Here is a 20,720-nt window from a genome sequence, read left to right on the forward strand (position 1 = left end):
TTGATCGAACTCCTGACCTTGGCTGATCTGCCCGCCTCAGCCTCACAAAGTGCTAGGATTACAGGCATGAGCCACTGCGCCTGGCTGATGTATTTCTTTAAGGCATTTACTGAACTACCTGAGGAGGCTGTGAGGGTTCATTTGCTCTTGAGAGGGAGGGAGGAAGGTGCTGAGGAGGATCATGGAAGCTGGTGCTGGGGGTCTGAGCAGGGGACAGGTGGGAGTGGCCGGGAGAGGGTTAGATGACCCTGGGCATGGGAAGCAGGGTGCGAAGGGCGTGCTGAGTGCTGTGAGCTCAGGTCCTTGGGCAGTCAGCCCTCATCAGCTTAGCAACCTGCCCCATCATGTCATGCAGGCCTCACGAGGTACAATTCAACCAAAATACAAATCCCCCCCTTGCCATCTGCATTGAGGTGCCCACGAATCAGCTTCCCTAACGTTAGGGGTGCATGGGGGAGGCACTCCAGAGACAAAGGAGCTTGGAGACAAGGCAGAAAAGGCTAAGCCTGGGGCAGGCAGGGGTTGGGAGAGGGAAGGGAGAAGGGAGAGTGCAGGGCCTCAGGTCAGGAGGGAGGGAGGGAGAAGAGAGCAACTGCTCCCATAAGGAAGGCCTGGGCCCCTGGAGCTCCTGGGGCCTCAGTGTTCTCACCCTAGAAAGGGACAAAACAACCTGGAGAGGTGCCAAGAACTCAACAGGCAGCAAGACGTAGGGGATCAGAAACGGATAACCCAAGGCTGGGCGTGGTGGCTCACGCCTGTAGTCCCAGCACTTTGGGAGGCCGAGGTGCGTGGATCACGACGTCAAGAGTTTGAGACCAGCCTGACCAATATGGTGAAACCCCATCTCTACTAAAAATACAAAAATTAGCCTGGTGTGGTAGTGCATGCCTGTAATCCCAGCTACTCAGGAGGCTGAGGCAGGAAAATTCCTTGAATCCGGGAGGCAGAGGTTGCAGTGAGCCGAGATCGTGCCATTGCATTCCAGCCTTGGCAACAAAGGGAGACTCTGTCTCCAAAAACAAAAAAACAGATACGTATACCCCAAATTATGGCACTTTGACAGGTGGGACTAAAGCAACAGCCTCAAGGTCCCTCTGACCTCCCTCCCATCTCTGTCCCTCCCAAAGCACAGGAGGAAGCTGTTCTCTTCAAGTTCCCTATCTACCTAGAAACTGGACCTGCCCAAGAAGAACAGAAGGGCCTTGGATCCCTTCCCTGAAACGTCATTAACCAGAGTTGAAATCATGGAATGTTAAACACCACACCTAGAGCCCAAACCATTGGCTGTTCTCTAGTCCCATTCAATTTTCAGTGACGATCATTCACAAGATGATGCCTGCCTCCATTCATCTCTCCTAAAATCATCTGCTTCCCCTCTAAAGTTACCTACAGCCTCCCAACTGCCCTCTCCCTTATGAAAAGGTATTTAGCTTCAACCACCTGGCCCTTCTTTGAGTTTTCATAATGTTTTATATGGCTCCTGTGCTTATGCACGTGAATAAATATGTATAACTTTTTTGTTTTGAGATAGTATCTTGCTCTGTCACCCAGGCTGGAGTGCAGTGGTTCCATCATGGCTCACTGCAGTCCTGAACTCCCGGGCTCAAGCGATCCTCCTGCCTTGGCCTTCCAAAGTCCATGGATTACAGGTGCACCTGGACTGCATACCATTTTTTATCCTGTTAATCTTCCTATTGTCAGTTCATTTCAATAGGCTTAGACTTGGACCTTCAAAGGCGGAGGGAAATTCCCTTTGTTCTCTTCAGATGCATCTCCGAGGGTATTATATGAAGTAGCTGTGTGTGTGTATGCATGTGTGTGTGTATCTTGTATGTGTGCATGTGTGAGTTACTGGATGCAGGCGGCTCCTCCATAATGGCATGAGGCGGTCTTGGTGAGGTGGTGTGGGAATAAGTTTCTCTGCAGGGCAGTTAAGGAGGGAAGGTATGAAGGGAGGAGCTATGCTATGGGCTGGGACAGGAAGAGGGGCACTAACAGTGAAGAGACACCTCTGCAAGCCAGGGGACACCACACAGGACCTGCTATACTGGGGGGCCTCCTGCCATGAGAAAGTGGCCTGGAGAAAAGAGGTGACAGAACCCACCAGATGAGATGAGAAACAGGGCATCCGTCAGGCCCTCCTGGGAACTGTGCACGACCTGGGCCCTGGGGTGACGGGTAGGGAAGGAAGGGGAAATGCTGGTCATGGCGGGACACAGGGGTCCCCAAATGGCAGGTCTGCACTCTTTTCCCTTTCAGGATGGCTGCTTGGAGGTGCAGCGCAAGAGGGGTTGGCTCAGCCTGGAAGTTTCTTCGTGAATGTTCAAATCTGTGTTGAACAATCATGATGGCGGTTTCCTGGACAGCTGGAGGAAAGCCAAGCCCTGTGGGCGAGGCGGAAGTGTACAGAGGAGAGCTGCAGCCACCATGGCCTCCCTTCAGTCACTGGCAGAAAGGAGGACAGGTGCAGAGTCCCAAGGAGAGAGCAGCATGTGCAGGACACCCACCAGGAACCTCGTTCAGTTTAATCCTCACCGTACCTCCTACCTGCTGGGTAGGTGTGGCCATCCCATTTTACAGACAAACCCGTGGCTCGGGGGTTACATGCCAAGGTTATAAAACTACTTGGTGGCAGGGCTGGGCTAGAGTATAGCTGTGCCTGACACCAAGGCCCTGCTGTGACCTCATGTGGCCGTGCCCTTATCCAGGCCACACAAACGGACACCAGATGCCAGTTCAGCCTAAAACCTGGCACATCAGTCAGGACCATGAGCTCTGGACTCGGGAAGGTTCCTCCTTCCTGCCATAATTGGGGTCAGACTGACCTAGGTCACTCGGAAGGGGTTGGAAGCAACATGGCATTGCCTGACACCAGCAGAGCGACCTCGCCTGGCTCCCCACCCTCCTGCCTGACCATGAAGGACCGGTGAAGTCTCTCCACATGTGTCCCAGGTGACCCTGCCTGCCCCCAGTACTATGTCCCCCAGGCCATCTGGAGTGTATCTGCCCCCTTTCTATAACCTGCCTCCAGGTCAGTGAATGGTAGTTCTGTCCCTCTTCTGCCCAAGCTGACTACCCTGGCGTCACCTGGACTCCTGGCTTTTGCACACCCAGCCCACAAGCAGGTGTCACCCATTCCATCTTCACTCCTTCTCGTTGCTCCTCATGCCCTGGTCCAACTGTCTTTTTTTTTTTTTTTTTTTAATTGAGACGGAGTCTTTGCTCTGTCGCCCAGGCTGGAATGCAGTGGTGCGATCTTGGCCACTGCAAGCTCCGCCTCCCGGGTTTATGCCATTCTCCTGCCTCAGCCTCCCGAGTAGCTGGGACTACAGACGCCCGCCACATCGCCCGGCTAATTTTTTGTATATTTAGTAGAGACGGGGTTTCACCGTGTTGGCCAGGATGGTCTCAATCTCCTGACCTCGTGATCCGCCCGTCTCGGCCTCCCAAAGTGCTGGGATTACAGGCTTGAGCCACCGCGCCCGGCCTAACTGTCTTAAGTTTGAGCCTCCTCCTGCTTCCCACCCACAGGCTGCTCTCCACCCTAGTGGCCATGTCCACCACAGGTCCCGGAGGGACCCTCCCTTCCCTGAGAAAGAGCCACAGCGTTAACATCTGTTGAGGTCCTGTGTGACCACCCCCGATTCCTCTGCTGCCACAAAGGCCTCTTGCTGCCCCAGACTCTCTGCTGAGGCTGTGCCCTTCTCAGATCTCCACACTGTTTCTCCTCAGCTCTTCCAGGCTTGTGCCAACATCATCTGCAAGAGAGACCTCCCTTGGCTTTCCCAATTCAGCGGCATCCCCTAGATCCCACCTTATTCTCCCTCTCCTTGACCTGCTTCTCTTTGCTCACAGCATCCCCAGGACCACCTCATCCATTTCTCTTTCACTGTTGGCCCTGCTCGCTGCTGCCTCCAGGTGGACAATCAGGATCTGGCATGTAGGAGGTGCTGACGGCACACACCATGCTCTGTTTACTAGCAGATTAGTGCACTCTCTTCACCACACTTCCAGTCTACTAAGCTTGAATGTTATGTTTTATTTTTTAAGAAGACCAGGAGGAGACATAGATCTTACTATGTTGCCCAGGCTGGCCTCAAACTCCTGGACTCAAGTGATCCCCAAGTCTTGGCCTCCCAAAGCACTGGGATTACAGGCGTGAATCAGTGTGCTTGGATAACTTGAACTTTTTTTTTTTTTTTGGAGACAGGGTCTCACTCTGTTGCCCAAGCTGGGGTGCAATGGTGCAATCAGCTCACTGCAGCCTCGACCTCTCAGGCCCAAATTATCCTTCCACCTCAGCCACCAGAGTAGCTGGGACTACAGGCATGCGCCACCATGCCCAACTAATTTTTGTATTTTTTGGGATCACAGGCGTAAGCCACCCAATAGGCCTTAACTTGAACTTTTTTTTTTTTTTTTTTTTTTTTGAGATAGAGTCTCGCTCTGTCACCCAGGCTGGAGTGCAGTGGCACGATCTCGGCTCGCTGCAAGCTCTGCCTCCTAGGTTCACGCCATTCTTCCGCCTCAGCTTCCCGAGTGGCTGGGAATACAGGCGCCCACCACCACGCCCAGCTAATTTTTTGTATTTTTGGTACAGATGGGGTTTCACCGTGTTAGCCAAGATGGTCTCAATCTCCTGACCTTGTGATCTGCCTGCCCCTGCCACCCAAAGTTCTGGGATTACAGGCGTGAGCCACCACACCTGGCCTAGCTTGAACTTCTTACAGGGCCAAGCCACTATCTCGTTTATCTCTCAAATCCCACTGCATCCATTACAGGGATCTCAACTATCCATTACACAGATGAATCACGAGTCTATGCTTTGGACAAAGGCAAAACAGTTTTCAAAAGTCCTCCCAAGAGAAAAGTCTCTGTTGTGTTTTACACATTAATACCTCAGTTTGAAATGTGAGCATAGCTTAATCACAAGCTGCAGCTTCCATTGGAACTCCAACAAATTCTAACCAACTATACTTTGAGTGAGGACTACAAATGATTAAGCTCACCTTCTTTTTGGACATGGGACGACCCCGAGGCCTGTCATAGGCAATTCGAACTGGTTCATGGACTAGAAGACAAAAGAAAGAGACACGTACACATACATACACGTGCTTTCCCTACATTACTTAGAGACTGAAGATCTTGCAGTCTATTTTGGCTAACAGTTCTCTGACGACAGAAGGTGTCTTAGGCCCTGCATGGGCCTAAGCCCCAGCTGTGCCCCAGCTCTTCTCAGGAATGAACGTGTATGACCCCTGGAGTGAGCAGAGGTGGGACACACTCAGGGAAGGCAGCTGGGCCATAGTGAAGGGTTCACTTGAGGGGTGCCTCGCTTTTGGAAAGTCTATTCAAACCTAAGAGTCCCCACATTTATAACAAAGGATCCAATACATGGATTATTTTCCATGACTACAGAAATATTCGTGTACCAACTATTTGTGATACTACGCCCTCTTAGTTTATCTGTAGCTAATTCACTGGGAAATAATTAGTCTGGGCCAGGCACAGTGGCTCATGCCTGTAATCCCATTGCTTTGGGAGGCCGAGGCAGGTAGATCACCTGAGGTCAGGAGTTCAAGACCAGCATGGCCAACATGGCGGAACCCCGTCTCTACTAAAAGTACAAAAATTAGCCAGGCATGGTGGCGAGCTCCTGTAATCCCAGCTACTCAGGAGGCTGAGGCAGGAGAATAACTTGAACTCGGGAGGCAGAGGTTGCAGTGAGCTGAGATTGCGCCACTGCACTCCAGCCTGGACGACAAGAGCAAAACTCCATCTCAAAAAAAAAGAATTAAAGTCTGCCTAAAACTTTCTAGTAAAAAACAACCATGCTTCTCATATAGAGGACCAAATCATATTATTTTATTTTATTTTTTATGAAAGGGAGATTAGCAAGTCTGGTTTTTTTTTTTTTTTTTTTTGAGATGGAGTTTCACTCTTGTTGCCTAGGCTGGAGTGCAGTGGCATGATCTCGGCTCACGCCAACCTTCACTTTCCAGGTTCAAGAGATTCTCCTGCGTCAGCCTCCCGAGCAGCTGGGATTACAAGCATGAACCACCACGCCTGGCTAATTCGGTATTTTTAGTAGAAATAGGGTATCTCCATGTTGGTCAGGCTGGTCTCAAACTCCCGCCTCGGTCTCCCAAATTGCTGGGATTACAGGCGTGAGTCAGTACACCCGGCGCAGGTCTGGTTTTATCTCATCAACTACCAAAAGAACTGAGAGCTTCTAAAACAGAAATAAAAAACTCCACCAAGAAGAGCATACATAACAAGCACTCTGATACACTACCCGCCATCCATGACAAGTTTAATTATTTACTTCATTTTTTTTACATTAAATTTTTTTTTTCTTGTAAAGATGAGGTCTGGCCATCTTGCCCAGGCTGTTCTCAAACTCCCGGGCTCAAGCAATACTCCTGCCTCAGCCGCACTAAGCTGGGATTATAGGCACGAGTCACTGCGCCCGGCCCACAAGAAGTTTTGAAGTTTTGAACGATGGTAATAGTAGATGGTAATAGTAGATGGTTATAGTAGAATGGTTAGCATTTCACTGCAACACCAAGGTTTTCAAACACAAAACATGAGGACTATTCCAAAGCAGGCAAAACCATAAGGCCACTGTCACCTATAAATGTGACTGTCTGAATGATGTAGAACACAAAGGTGACTGTTTAACACAGTCCCACAATGGGGCACCATTCACTACAACTTCACACACAGGTTTTGCAGCAGAAGTCCCATGTGAAAGCACGGTCCAGGTCTGACTGTGGGGAGATAGCTTGGAGGGCACGGGGGGCACAGGAGTCATCTGGGCCACAGCCTGCCCATCAAAAGGCCACATGCGATGCAATTCCATGTACTGACAGACTAGGAAAGGTAGAATACCTGGGTCTCGGAAAACAGTCAGTGGTTGCTGGGGCTGAATGGGGCAGGGGACTGCAGTGGGACAAGAGACCTGTTCTGGGAACAGGCTTCAGCTCTGCTGTATTGGTGGGGTCTCGCCTCTGCACAGTCAACAAAACTCAAATGGTCCACCTGAAAAGGGTGTGTTTCACTGCTGGTAAATTATACCTCAAGAACCCGGAACCTCCCCACAGAGAGCAGGAGATGGCCTCCCATGGCCAAGGCAGGTCCCACTGACCACTGCCTGGGACCACCCTTGCTCTGTTCCCATCTCACTGTCATGACATGAAGCAGCTTATCAGCACCCTGGGCCTTCCAGGGGCTCAGAAGGGTCCCCAGCTGACCAAGTCACAGGCAGGAAAACAGCTGAGATGACCCAGGCCCACCCCTCCACAGGTGGGGAAGCCCCGACCTGAATCCAGGCAATCAGGGAAATGTCCAGCAGCAAGCAGAGTGCCAGAAGCCACAGGGCAGCAAGGAAACATGTCTTTAGAGCAATGCCTTCAGACCATCGGGAAACATGAGTGCCGGTTCATATTTTGGAGTGGTGCACAAAACTCTTTAGGATTAAAATGTCTCCAACTGTCTCTTCTAACTCTCACAGCCCACCAACCAAGAACTGTGCTGGAGGCAGCTATGCCGACAGGCGGGCACTCACCTTTTGGCTCCTGGATGAGACACACTCTCTTGGGAGCTGGAATCATGCCAACCTTCAACGACTTGCTGCTGATCCTCTTCCGGGGGAAGCAGGTACCTGAGGTGGCCTGTGACAGGGCAGGTGTTCCAGCCAGGTCATCCTCAGCAGCCTCACTGGGAAGGCCATCGGCAGGGGTGCTGCCCTCAGACTTGCCCGCCCCTCCGGGAGCAGGGGCCTCCTCTCCGCCATCCTCATCGTCCTCATCCTCCTCCTCAGGCATCACCTCTGGGCTCTCCAGCTCAGCCTCCCGCGGAGGGGGCTCATCTTCACACTCTCCTTCCCCTTCCATGAGGTCCACGGGGCTCTCCTGAGAACCCGCAGTGTCACCACCACCAGTGTGAAGGTTGTGCGGAGACGATGTGAAACAAATTGATGGACATAGTTCAAACACTTTCTTTCGATAGAATTTGAAAGCAGAACTATTTTGGTCATGTAGAAACCTGGGGCACAGAGGAAATACCTTAGGTTACCAGATGGAATCTCTCAACATTTTTATTTGCTGAAACTGCTGGGATTGATCCAAGGAAGGTGGAGGTGGGACAAGGAAAAGAATTACCTGACCGCTCTCTACGCAGCTATAGCTTAATGGTGCAGCCTCTCAATGACAGAAAATTTGAAGAGTACTAGTAACTTAATAAGGAACTAGAATTCAAGGAGCATAACTACTTTCCAGGGAAGAGAGGCGGATGAATAAGGTATGCAGGGCCTGGGAAAATGCTGGAATAGAAATCTGGCCTGAGACCCATCTCACCCTTTCTGGTTACATCACTGGCCTCTCTGGGCCTCCACGTGCCCATTTTGACTCTGGTTCCTCCCAGATATGAGAAGCATGGAGAGACGCCAGGAGGCGCTGCACAGTTACTGCTGGAACATGTACACCATGGAGCTTTAAGGTGCCCCCAGAGAAGATTCCTCACCCCTAGCACTTCCCACTTGGGGCCTGCAGTCCAGCTATGTGGGCGTGGAGATGAGGCCCCTCTGTGCCTCAGGGGTCTGGTGGCCACTTTGACTTGTAACCACAGCTATGAAGCTGTGGCTGGTATGAGAAACTTAAAACACTCCTGAAAGTACCAAAGTCCACTTGGACCAAAGGAAAAATGGCCCTCATAAGGCAACTCAACCTCATAAATGTGCCAAGTCTCCCCAATTAGCATATTAATATATCCCAATAAAACTCTGTTCTGAATCAGGACAAGATGGTTCTAAAGTTCATAAAGAAAAATAATATGTAAAAGTATCTGGGAAAACTCCAAACAAAACTCATAAGGGGTTCCAGCCCTACCAAACACTACAAAATGCCCCAAAGCCTCTAGAGTTAAACAGCATAGTAGTCCATAAGACAGACCAAAGGAACAGAATAGAAAGACCAGAAACCCAGCATTTGATTAAGGTAGCCTCTCAAACTACTGCGAAAAAGGAGTGGTCTTTCAAAGAATGGTATTGGAAAAGCTGGACAGCTTTATAATTATTATTATACATTTTTAGAGATGGAGTCTCACTCTGTTGTCCAGGCTAGAGTGCAGTGGTAACAGCTCTAGTGTGATAACAGCTCACTGCAGCCTCAAACTCCTGGTTTCAAGAAATCTTCCTACATCACCCATCCAAGTAGGTGGGACCACAGGCAAATGCCACTATACCAGGCTCACACATACACACACACACACACACACACACACACACACACCCCTAAATATCAGCAGAAATGAATCTGGGCTGGGCATGGTGGCTCATGCCTCCCAGCACATTTTGGGAGGCTGAGGCAGGAGGATCACCTGAGGTCAGGAGTTGAAGACTAGCCTGGCCAACATGGTGAAACCCCGTCTCTACTAAAACTACAAAAATTAGCTGGGTGACACCTGTAATCCCAGCTACTTGGGAGTCTGAGGCAGAAGAATCGCTTGACCCCGAGAGGCGGAGCTTGCAGTGAGCCGAGATCACGCTACTGCATTCCAGCCTGGGTAACAGAGTAAAATTCCGTCTCAAAAATAAATAAATAAATAAATAAATAGGATTGTATGACATCTTTATAACATAACCACACCCACAAAATGCATTAACTCAATGAGCTTGAGCACATTAGAATTAAAATTTTTCTAAAGGCAAAAGAAACACAAAGTCATCTTGGCCCATTTACAAGCATGGCTGGATAGCGTCCAACACCCTGCCCAGTATTGTGGTCAGGATCCAGGGCTCTCCCTCCAGGACAGGACAGAGTACTCTGAAGGACACTGCTCAGAAAAGGCTGTCACAGATGGGGAGGAATCACCCAAAACCCAACAGCCCAAGTACCCAGGCTAATGCAAAATTCTCCTTTAAACTGTACTTTTCATTGAAAAAAAAAGAAAAAGAAAAAGAAAAAAGGACTGATGGGATAACCCCAGCTGCCCTGCACTGAGCTGTCCTCCTTATCCAACCCTGCCAGGGGAAATCTCACATACACAGTGGACAGGCCTGACCCTGAGGTCTACAGGGCCCAGCAGCTCCCCAAGGCCACCACTGTCTGTAAAAGGCAGAACCTGACTGTAAGCCTGGTCAGGCCTCCCGTCTGTAGGTGGTTGGTGCCCCACAAGGCGGGTGGTACCTCAGTGCAGGACCCAGTCATAAGCCAAGGCTGCGGAGGGGAATAGGGCTTGGCTCGTGCAATCAGGTCCCAAACAAGTTGAAAGAGTATGTTCCGTCACCACTGAATTCCATAAATGCGCTGAGAAATGCACGTTTTCAACTGTACTTTTAATTGGATGAAGACATGACTCTCCAACAAGCTGGGACCAGCACGAGGAGCTGAGAGCCCCCTCAGTAGGGTCCTGGCTCAGTAATGGAAGATGGGTGCCTCCCACTGGTAGCCTTTCTCTGGAGGGGGCGTCTCACATCACCCCAGGGAAAAACCCCAGGGGCAGTGCTGGCTTCTAGCCCAGGTTTTCTTGCCTACGGGCTGTGTGCTTTTGAGCAGAGCTCCATCTATCCGAGGAATGGAGAGGGCAAAGGTACCTGCTCCCAGCATGAGCACGCCATGTTATTCCCATGTAGAAGTGCCTCCTGTCCAGACCTGGGCAAGCGCCGACTATCACTACTATCATGCAGTGAGCAGCAAATCCTCACCTCTCTCCCCTCCCCTGGACAACTCCTATTTAGCCTTTGGATGCAGATTAAATGTCACTCTGGGGAGGCTTTTCCTGATGCCCCAGAAGGGCAGGTCCCCTAGAACAGATTTTTTTTTTTTTGAGATGGAGTTTCACTCTTGTTGCCCAAGTTGGAGTGCAATGGTGTGATCTTGGTTCACTGCAACCTCCGTCTCCCAGGTTCAAGCAATTCTCCTGCCTCAGCCTCCCGAGTAGCTGGAATTACAGGCACCCGCCACTATGCCTGGCTAATTTTTTTTATTTTTAGTATAGAGACGGGGTTTCACTATGTTGGCAAGGCTGGTCTCGAATGCCTGACCTCATGATCCATCCACCTCAGTCTCCCAAAGTGTTGGGATTACAAACATGAGACGCTGCGCCTGGCCTTTTTTTTTTTTTTTTTTTGAGATGAAGTCTCGCTCTGTTGCCCAGGATGGAGTGCAGTGGCTCAATCTCAGCTCACTGAACCTCTGCCTCCTGGGTTTAAGCAATTCTCATGCCTCAGCTTCCTGAGCAGCTGGGGATTACAGGTGCTTGCCACCATGTCCGGCTAATTTTTGTATTTTAGTAGAGATGGGGTTTTAGCATGTTGGTCAGGCTGCTCTCGAACTCCTGAACTCAGGTGATTAGAACAGATCTTTCTCCCTCAAGCCCCTGGCTCAGCTGAAGTGAAGCCATGACTTACTCCTGGTGTAACCCCCATGGTAGGGATGCATTGGCCAGGCTGTGGGCTGGCTCAGGACATGTTTGTGGCATGAACACACTCAAATCTAAAGGGTGTAATGGCCAGTTGCAGTGGAGCACACCTGTGGTCCCAGCTACTCCAGAGGCTGAAACAGGAGGATCACTTGAGCCCAGGAATTTGAATCCAGCCTGAGCAACATCCTTAGACTTTCTCTCTTTGAAAAAGAAAAAGGTGTGATGAGACCCGGGGGGTACGTACCACAGGTCAGGGTTATCGGTGCTGTTTTCTATGCTGAATTGTTCGATCTCTGGTCCCACCTGAGCAACAAATCTAGCCAGTTTCTCTGCAGTCTCCATTGTCTTCATGTCAACTACAAAACATAAAGCACCTGTCAGGCATGACTCCTGAGCTGCTGCTCCCCGTGTACGTGTAAACACTGCAAGGTTGTGGAGGCTGATTATGAAGATGGCCTGCGTGTCCCCTCCCTGTAGCCTTGCCCTTCGCCACATGCAGACTCCTTGTCACCAAGTGAACTCTGTGTATCGCCCCCTCGAATCAGGGCTGGTCCTGGGACGCAAATCGGCTATAGCATGTGGTGGAAAAGCCTGTTGCCAGTTCCAAGCCTAGGCCTTGGAGGACTCAAGTACTTCTGCTGTCTCTCCTGGAGCCCCAACCCCAATTGCCAGGTGAACAAACATGGGCTGGCTGCTGGGGGGATGACAGGCGCGTGGCCCAGCCATACCATCATCTCAGCTGACAGCCTGGACACCTGCCGCTGATCGCAGATACATGTGTGGGCTAGCTCAGCAGACAACCCAGCCACTGGCAAATTCACAATACCGGATGCCTCCGGGATTTTTTTTTTTTTTTTTTTGAGACGGAGTCTTGCTCTGTCGCCCAGGCTGGAGTGCAGTGGCGAGATCTTGGCTCACTGCAACCTCCGCCTCCTGGGTTCAAGTGATTCTCCTGCCTCAGCCTCCTGAGTAGCTGGGACTACAGGCACGCACCACTACGCCTGGCTAATTTTTTGTATTTTTAGTAGAGATGGGGTTTCACCATGTTGCCCAGGCTGGTTGCGAACTCCTGAGCTCAGGCAATCCGCCCGCCTTGACCTCCCAAAGTGCTGGGATTACAAGTGAGCCACCATGCCCGGCTGATGCCTCCTGTTTTAAGCCACAGTTTGGAATGGCTCATGACACAGCAACACCTAGAGAATGCAGCTGTTGTGGACACTTTTTTGTCCTCTCCTTCCCACTTAGTGCTGAGTAGGAAGCACTGGCCAGAGAGCAGGCCTGTGGTACAGAGAAAAGGAAACAGCTAAGGTGACAGAAGAAACAGAAGCGGTGAAGTTAGTCGATTCAGAGGAATCAGTGCAACCCCAAGAACAGGAACTGTGGAGACCCTGGGGATGAGGAGGCAGAATAAGAGAACAAGGCAGCCCTGAGGACTATCAAGAGAGGCCAGGATGTAGCAGGACACGGGATCCCAAGTTCACGTAATGCACTGCCCACGGCCCCAGCAGCAGAACCCTGTCAGGGAGCAGAGGCATGGGGCAGCACCTCATGCCAGCTCCACTCTCAGAAGAGGAGGAGGGAGCTGCAAGACTTGCATGCAGCTCTCTCGAGAAAGTAAGAGAGAAAGCGCTAACACATGCACTTGTCTTGGCCAGGTCCCTAGGGCTTTTATCCACTGCCTTGCCTAGATTGCAACCCCCCCCCGCCCCCGAATTCTAGAGAGACCTTGGAGATGGGAGAGTAGGGACTGGGGCCCAGAGGAGGGGGACAGGAGTGAGCACCCACTGTCAGCAGATGGGCAGGGAGAAGAGGTCTGAGGTGCTTCAGAGATGTCCACTCCTGCTGGCTTGGGGGATGGACCTGAGGCTTCTGAGCTGGGGTCCTGAGGAGAGGGTCCAACTGGGTCTGGCAGGCAGTCCTTGTTGGCAGCATCATTTCTGTCTGGCAGGGATGGTTTTGCCTGTGAGAGGCCTGGAGTCTGCCGGCCGTGGTGTTTCAGCCTGGTGCCTGAGGATAGGAGGGTCTGGGTCCCAGTGGTCGCTCTCCTTGCCTTCCAGCCCCGGAGCCCTTGAGCACGGAGGAGCCCCCGCCGCTGCCACGGAAGCAGTTTCTTCTTGAGGTTACGGACAGCCCGGGCATACAGCATGGCCCGCACCGCACACTCTGCCGAGGTCGGCTTCTGGTCGGCTCCTCGCAAATTCTGGCTCATCCGCTGCATTTCTGCCAACTTCAGCTTGTAATATTTATACTCCAGACTATTTTCATCAGACAAAAACCTACATAACAAAACAGGCATAACAGGACATTTATGAAAACGCCACCAGGTCCCAAATTGTTCCTGCAAACACAAACTCTAAGTGGCCAACTTCTGACTGTCCTCTGCTGTCTCAGAGGCTCTGCCTGGCTCTACTGAGAACCCAGAGCAAAGCCAAAGACAGCTGCCCTGCTAAGAGTGACCGCAGGGCAACTGGGAGTTTGAACTGAGTTCCTCCTTGATTTCCATCAGCAGCAGCCATGAGGGAGCTCACAGCTCATTATGGCCTGGAAACACAAACCAGTCACCTTGGAGCCACAGCACCCTGGCAGGCAAAACTGACACCTTTTAAATGGCCCAGCCAGGATGAGAGCTCAATGAGCTTTTGACTGCATCAAGGCAAGTGTGATGTGACCCACAAGAGAACATTAACCAAGGAGCCTGTGCCCCAGGTGTGAAATCTTATGACCCAGTCATCATGATGAGAACAGTACAGAAAACAGAAGGTTGAGCTACACGTACTAACACAGAAAAATATTCAACTGGGTGTGATGGCTCACACCTGTAATCCCAGCACTTCGAGAGGTTGAGGCGGGAGGATCGCTTGAGCCCAGGAGTTCAAGACCAGCTGGGCAACAAAACAAGATCACATCTCCACAAAATAAAAAAATCAGCCAGGGTGGTGGTGCACGCCTATAGTCCCAGCTACTCTGGAGGCTAAGATGGGAGGATCACTTGAGCCCAGGAAGTCGAGGCTGTGGTGAGCTATGTACTCTAGTCTGGGTAACAGAGCAAGACCCTGTCTTTAAAAAAAAAAAAAAAAAAAAACCTCCTTCTAGTGTCTTTACTTTTTTCATCATATTCCTTCTAGCTTCATGAGTTGATTACAGCTCACTGTAGCCTTGACCTGCTGGGTTCAGGTGATCCTCCCACCTCAGCCTCCCTAGTAGATGGGACTACAGGTATGCACCACCATGCCTGGCTAATTTTTGTATTTTTGGTTGAGAGGACATTTCACCACGTTGCCTAGGCTGATCTCAGACTCTTGGACTCAAGGTAGCCACATGCCTAAGCCTCCCAAAGTGCTGGGATTACAGGTGTGAGCCACTGCACCTGGCCTACTCTTTATTTCTAATAAATTCACCTGAAGTCACTCTTTCTCTTAAGTATTTTTATAACCGCATCTGGTGTATAATGTTTTTCTTGCCACTTCCTTCAAAATTGCTTCTAATTTCAGTTCTGATTACCCTTCACTCAAAAGTTATTCAGAAACATGTTTTATTTTGGTTGTTGCTGGTTTCTAGTTTGCTGTATTGGCATAATGTGGCCCATGTGAGTTTCCTGGGTGTGCTGTGATTTTTCTCTGTGATTTCATATGTAACAAACTTTTAAGTTGGGCGTGGTGGCTTACGCCTGTAATCCCAGCACTTTGGAAGGCGGAGGCAGGTGGGTTGCTTGAGCCCAGGAGTTCAAGATCAGTGTGGGCAAAACCCCATCTCTTTAAATAAATAAATAAATAACCACCCCACAAAAAACATAACAGACTTTTGTGAATATTTGATTTCAGTTTGTATTAAAGAAGAATATTGCTTAGTAAGTATGGCAGTATTTCAGGTGGCTTTCAGATTGTTTGATATTAAGTAGCGACATATTAGTTATTAGATGAGGTTCCAGATTACTAGTGACAAGCCAACTAGAAGCAAGGTGTTGGCAGCACTGTGTGATGTGGCATGTCCCTGGCAGACAGCTCCATACACAAGCTCCTGCTGACACTGTTAGTCAGCTGAGGTCTGTCTGGACCTCAGAAGACAGACTGAGGACTGGCTCCACTGCTGCCCTGGCACTCTGTTGGGCTAACGGTGGCATCTTGCAAGATCATGCCCTAACAAGCAATAGTGCTCAATTAAGATAATGCTGACCAACATGGGTGCTCTGGTTCTCAAGTCAAACACAGCCCCAGCAAGGCAACTCCTCATCAAGGGCAGAGCGCAGAATCAAGGCCAGGTAACCTGACTGCCCCAGTCACTCATGGCTCTGATGGCTTTCCTTGTTCCTGGATGGTTCTGATCCCAAGTGCAGTCCGAGGACATCAGTCACAAATGCATCTCCCCAGTTCCAGTGGAACATAACATCAAGAACACAGAACACTCAACAAGCCAGTCTGCTGGCTTCAAATCTCAGCATAGCCACTCATTAGCTGGGAACCTTTCTGTGCCTCAGTTTCTCCATCTGTAAGACAGGGAAGATGATAAGCAGTAGCTACTTCATCATATAGCTGTGAGGCCTGTGTTATAAGCTTTTCACTATGAGGCAAGTGATATGAAAACCGCTCAACAAATATTAGCAGACTGTCTCTGTTTACGCTCATTTGCTGTGTTATAAAATCTCCCACAACCTTATTTGGATTACATCATCTACCCATTTCAGAGAAACATTCATGTCTCCTACCATGGTTTTGGATTCATCCAGTTCCTCTTATCATGGTTTTGGACTTAAATTATTATTATTATTTTTTGAGACAGAGTCTTGCTCTGTCACTCAGGCTGGAGTGCAGTGGCGCAATCTCGGATCACTGCAACCTCTGCCTCCCGGATTCAAGCGATTCTCCAGCCTCAGCCTCCTAAGTAGCTGAGGTTACAGGCACCCGCCACCACGCCCAGCTAATTTTTGTATTAATTTTAGAGACGGGGCTTCACCATGTTGGCCAGGCTGGTCTTGAACTCCTGATCTAAGGTGATCTGCTCACCTCGGCCTCCGAAAGTGCTGAGATTACAGTCATAAGCCACCGTGCCCAGCTCTGGACTTAAATGATTTCTAAAGGTTGTTTACTTACATAGCTCAAAGCTATGTAGTGCAGGCAATGTGATTCACAATCTATATGTTCATGATGACTTCCCCTTTTATCAGGAACTTCTTTTGCTCCTTCTAGTGCTGTTTTCCTTAAAGTCTTTTTTGCCTGAACAATTCTCTACCTCCGTTCTTTTTGGTAGCATTCACCTGCTATGCAATTTCCCTTCTCTGTTTTCCAATTCCTGTGTTTTTGCTTCTTTCCCTCTAGAGTAGTATGAAGTTATAGACCCCACATCTGTTCCTTTAATGGTTAATCAACACACATACCTAAACTCTTATTTTGTATCAATATGCAGAATTACCCTTTAGCTCTACCCTCATGTCAAAAAAGACAAAGGCCTGTACACCTACCTCCCTCCTTCTCCTTGTGCCTCACATATTTAGATTATCTAGGATTTTAGTTTCTTTTATTTCATCCCAAACATCAATTATTTAGATTTTTTGTTAACTTTGGGGTGCTTGGACAATCCTGCTGAGGCTAGACCAGAGGGATTCTTAGCCACTTGTTTTCCTGAGTGTGTGAACATGTAGGACCTGGTGGGCTCTCCCTGGAGCGCATGGTCAGGGCTGCCCCACTCCCAGGGAACAATTTAGAAGATGAGAGAAAACAAAGTATGACATATTCCTTCAGCTTTATATCCTGCACTGTTGTGATCATTTTCTAGGCTTGATGCTTTGCACTCTCTCATAGGAAAGGATGGAAGCCTGCCCCTTGGTGTTCCAAACAAGGAAGCAAAGCCATAGTGGATGTGTCTGTCTATACTTCTGATTGATTCATTGATTGATTTGAGACAGTGTTTTGCTATTGTTGCCCAGGCTGGAGTGCAGTGGCGCAATCTCATCTTACTGCAACCTCTGCTTCCTGGGTTCAAGTGATTCTCCTGCCTCAGCCTCCTGAGTAGCTGGGATTATAGGCAGCCACCAGTATGCCCGGCTAATTTTTATATTTTTAGTAGAGACAGGGTTTCATCATGTTGGCCAGGCTGGTCTCGAACTCCTGACCTCATGGGGCCCACCCGCCTCTGCTTCCCAAAGTAGTGGGATTACAGGTGTGAGCAGCCGCGCCTGGCTCTTCTGACATCTTTAGTGTACGACATGAGGCAGGTCACCTCAGCAAAGAGGCAATGGCCAGTTCTGTTCACAAGGCTCCAATGGGAACAAATCATGCTTGTAGGATGTGAGGGTGGAAGGTCTCAAATCTCTGCTGGTCCTCAGAGGGTGGAGATAAGAAGCCATTCTTTTTTTTTTATTTATTTATTTATTTTTTTTTTTTTTATTTTTTGAGACGGAGTCTGGCTCTGTCTCCCAGGCTGGAGTGCAGTGGCCGGATCTCAGCTCACTGCAAGCTCCACCTCCCGGGTTTACGCCATTCTCCTGCGTCAGCCTCCGGAGTAGCTGGGACCACAGGCGCCCGCCACCTCGCCCGGCTAGTTTTTTTTGTATTTTTAGTAGAGACGGGGTTTCACCGTGTTAGCCAGGATGGTCTCGATCTCCTGACCTCGTGATCCACCCGTCTCGGCCTCCCAAAGTGCTGGGATTACAGGCTTGAGCCACCGCGTCCGGCCAGAAGCCATTCTTATATTTGCCTCCTAGAGGTCTGACTTTTTCACTTGCTAACTAAAAAAAAAATTTTTAAGGCTGAGCGTGATGGCTCATGCCTATAACCCCAGTGCTCTGGGGGATCGCTTGAGTCCAGGAGTTAAACACCAGCCTGGACAACATAGCAAGAACCCGTTTCTTAAAAAAAAAAAAAAAAAAAAAAAAAATATATATATATATATATATATGTAAAAAATAGCTGAATGTGGTGGTGTGCTCCTATAGTCCCAGCTACTTGGAAGGCTGAGGCAGGGGGATTTTGCGAGCCCAGGTTGAGGCTGCAGTGAGGTATGATCATGCCACTGTGCTCCAGCCTGGGCAACAGAGTGAGATCTCGTCTCTTAAAAACAAACAAAAAACAAACTTATTAATCCACACATATCTTCATAGAATGTCAACGGTCATGCATAAAACTGTTCAGTAAAGAAAAAGCAGCATAGGCTTATTAAGAGATACAGAGGTAGGCCAGGTGCCGTGGCTCACGCCTGTAATCCCAGCACTTTGGGAGGCCGAGGTGGGCAGATCACGAGGTCAGGGGATCGAGACCATCCTGGCTAACATGGTGAAAACCTGTCTCTACTAGAAATACAAAAAAATTAGCCGGGCATGGTGGCGGGCACCTGTAGTCCCAGCTACTCAGGAGGCTGAGGCAGAAGAATGGCGTGAACCCGGGAGGCAGAGCTTGCAGGGATCATGCCACTGCACTCCAGCCTGGGCTACAGAGACTCTGTCTCCAAAAAAAAAAAAAAAAAAAAAAGATACAGAGGTCACCGTGAGAAGTAGTTTGAAGAACTAAGTGACTAAGTGACTAAGTGACTGCCTTCAAGGACTGGAACATGGGAACAGGTCACAGCAGAAACATTTGGCTTTTCATTATGCGTTCAACTGTTTTGTTAAATACAACATACAAGGAGCATTTTGACTTAAGAATTCAAACATGCACACCAGGAACCTAAGTTTAGCAGTTTCTTTACTTATTGCTGTGCTTTTGTGTCACACTCTTTCCTCTTATAGCATCTTGATAATTCCTTCTTTTTTTTTTTGACACAGAGTCTTGCTCTGTTGTACCCAGGCTGGAGTACAGTGGTGTGATCTTGGCTCACTGCAACCTCTGCCTCCCGGGTTCAAGCGATTCTCGTGCCTCAGTCTCCCAAGTAGCTGGGATTACAGGTGCCTGCCACCATGTCCGGCTAATTTTTTGCATCTTTAGTAGAGACAGGGTTTTACCATGTTGGCCAGGCTGGTCTCAAACTCCCAACCTCAGGTGATCTGTCCCTCTCAGTCTCCCAAATTGTTGGGATTACAGACGTGAGCCACTGTACCTGGCCAGGTAATTCCTTGTGAAGGAGTTTTTGGATGATAAAGTCTCTGGGAACAACTCCTAAATCTGTCCTCCTTCAGGATCTATTCTATCAGCCAACCGCTGAGATTTTTATTTCAATCTATTTTACATTTCCAAGATCCTTAACAGGATCTTGGATAGCAACCAGTTTTCTGTTTTCATAGCAACCAGTGTCTGTTTCATGGATACAATATACTCTTATTACCTGAGACTATTCATTACACATACATATTTATAGACTACACCTCCTCTTTCTCATAGTAACTCTTGTCTTCTAGGGTGTCAGAAGTTTGTTGAGTTTGGTGATTCTCTTTCATGATACTGGTTTACCTCAAATATCAGTTCTTACTTTGATGCTTATTTCTGATTTTGTACCCTGCCCTGCCCCTATCCAAACACACCCCTGACTCTGGCTTCTGTCTGCCACGCCTGGTTATCAGTGGTCATGAGACCACTGGGCCATGTGCAGGGGTCATGGGGCAGAGGCACGAGCCCCCAGTTCTCTCAGGGCCTCCTATTCCTCCAGCCTAATAACCTTATCAACCACCTGGAAAGTGCCCCTAGGCCTTCTAAGTCTGGATGCCTTCTTATCAAGAGGGTCTGGTATCTGCTTGCATCTGTAAATCTGGGGCTATCTAGCTTCCTTCCTTCAGCATGCACACTGGTTCAGACCACAGACTCTGGATTTGAATCTCAACTTTGCCTCTTACTAGCTGTGAATCCTCAAGCCAAGAGGGCTCTTGGAGCCTCTAAGTTTCTTGTCTGTAAAATAAGCATAGCAATAGACATGCTTCGCAACATTGTTTATGAGGATTCAACCAGCTAGTGCTCAAATCAGTAATGTGCTTAGAACAGTACCAACTGCAGAGAAGGCACAAGAGTTTATTAAATGAAAAGTATTCAATAAATGATGCTGCGACAATTAGGTTATTTGGGAATTTTTAACTTTTAAGTTACATGCCTACCTCATTCAATACATGTAAATAATCCAAACTCAAGAATTTTGTAAAAATAAAAACACAACAAGTTCCAACTTTCCTCTGGGTAAATCATGATGGGTAGGACCAAAAACATGGAAATGTATGCCTTTCAAGCATCTTTAGTAATTACAACAGCAAGAATAACAAGTCCAGTATGGGTACAATCTGACTACAAAAAAGGGCACACTCAGGAGGTCAAGGTTGCAGCGGGCTGTGATAGCGCCCCTGCACTACAGCCTGAGCAACAGAGTGAGATCCTGTCCCTAACAAA

At 49.1% G+C, this 20,720-nt stretch overlaps 1 protein-coding gene across 18 annotated transcripts in view; it reads right to left on the reverse strand.

Moving 5' to 3' along the window:
* Positions 1-20,720, reverse strand: part of SUGP2 (SURP and G-patch domain containing 2) — a 44,589-nt gene that overhangs the window by 6,206 nt on the left and 17,663 nt on the right. For 16 of the 18 annotated variants that reach the window (XR_004058908.1, XR_004058913.1, XR_750484.2 and 13 more), the window contains exons 5-8: positions 13,210-13,700; positions 11,669-11,780; positions 7,568-8,046; positions 5,010-5,071 (exon numbers count right to left, since the gene is read on the reverse strand). Coding sequence is in view for 4 of the 18 variants with exons in the window: in XM_030936675.1 (XP_030792535.1) it covers positions 5,010-5,071; positions 7,568-8,046; positions 11,669-11,780; positions 13,210-13,700 (1,144 nt within the window). In the remaining 14 variants the exon portion in view is untranslated. Of the gene's footprint in view, positions 1-5,009; positions 5,072-6,891; positions 7,042-7,567; positions 8,047-11,668; positions 11,781-13,209; positions 13,701-20,720 lie in introns of all 18 variants that reach the window. The other 2 variants (XR_004058915.1, XR_004058916.1) reach the window with 2 other exon arrangements.

The sequence above is a fragment of the Rhinopithecus roxellana genome, chromosome 8 (genome assembly GCF_007565055.1).
Source record: "Rhinopithecus roxellana isolate Shanxi Qingling chromosome 8, ASM756505v1, whole genome shotgun sequence".
Lineage (NCBI taxonomy): Eukaryota > Metazoa > Chordata > Mammalia > Primates > Cercopithecidae > Rhinopithecus > Rhinopithecus roxellana.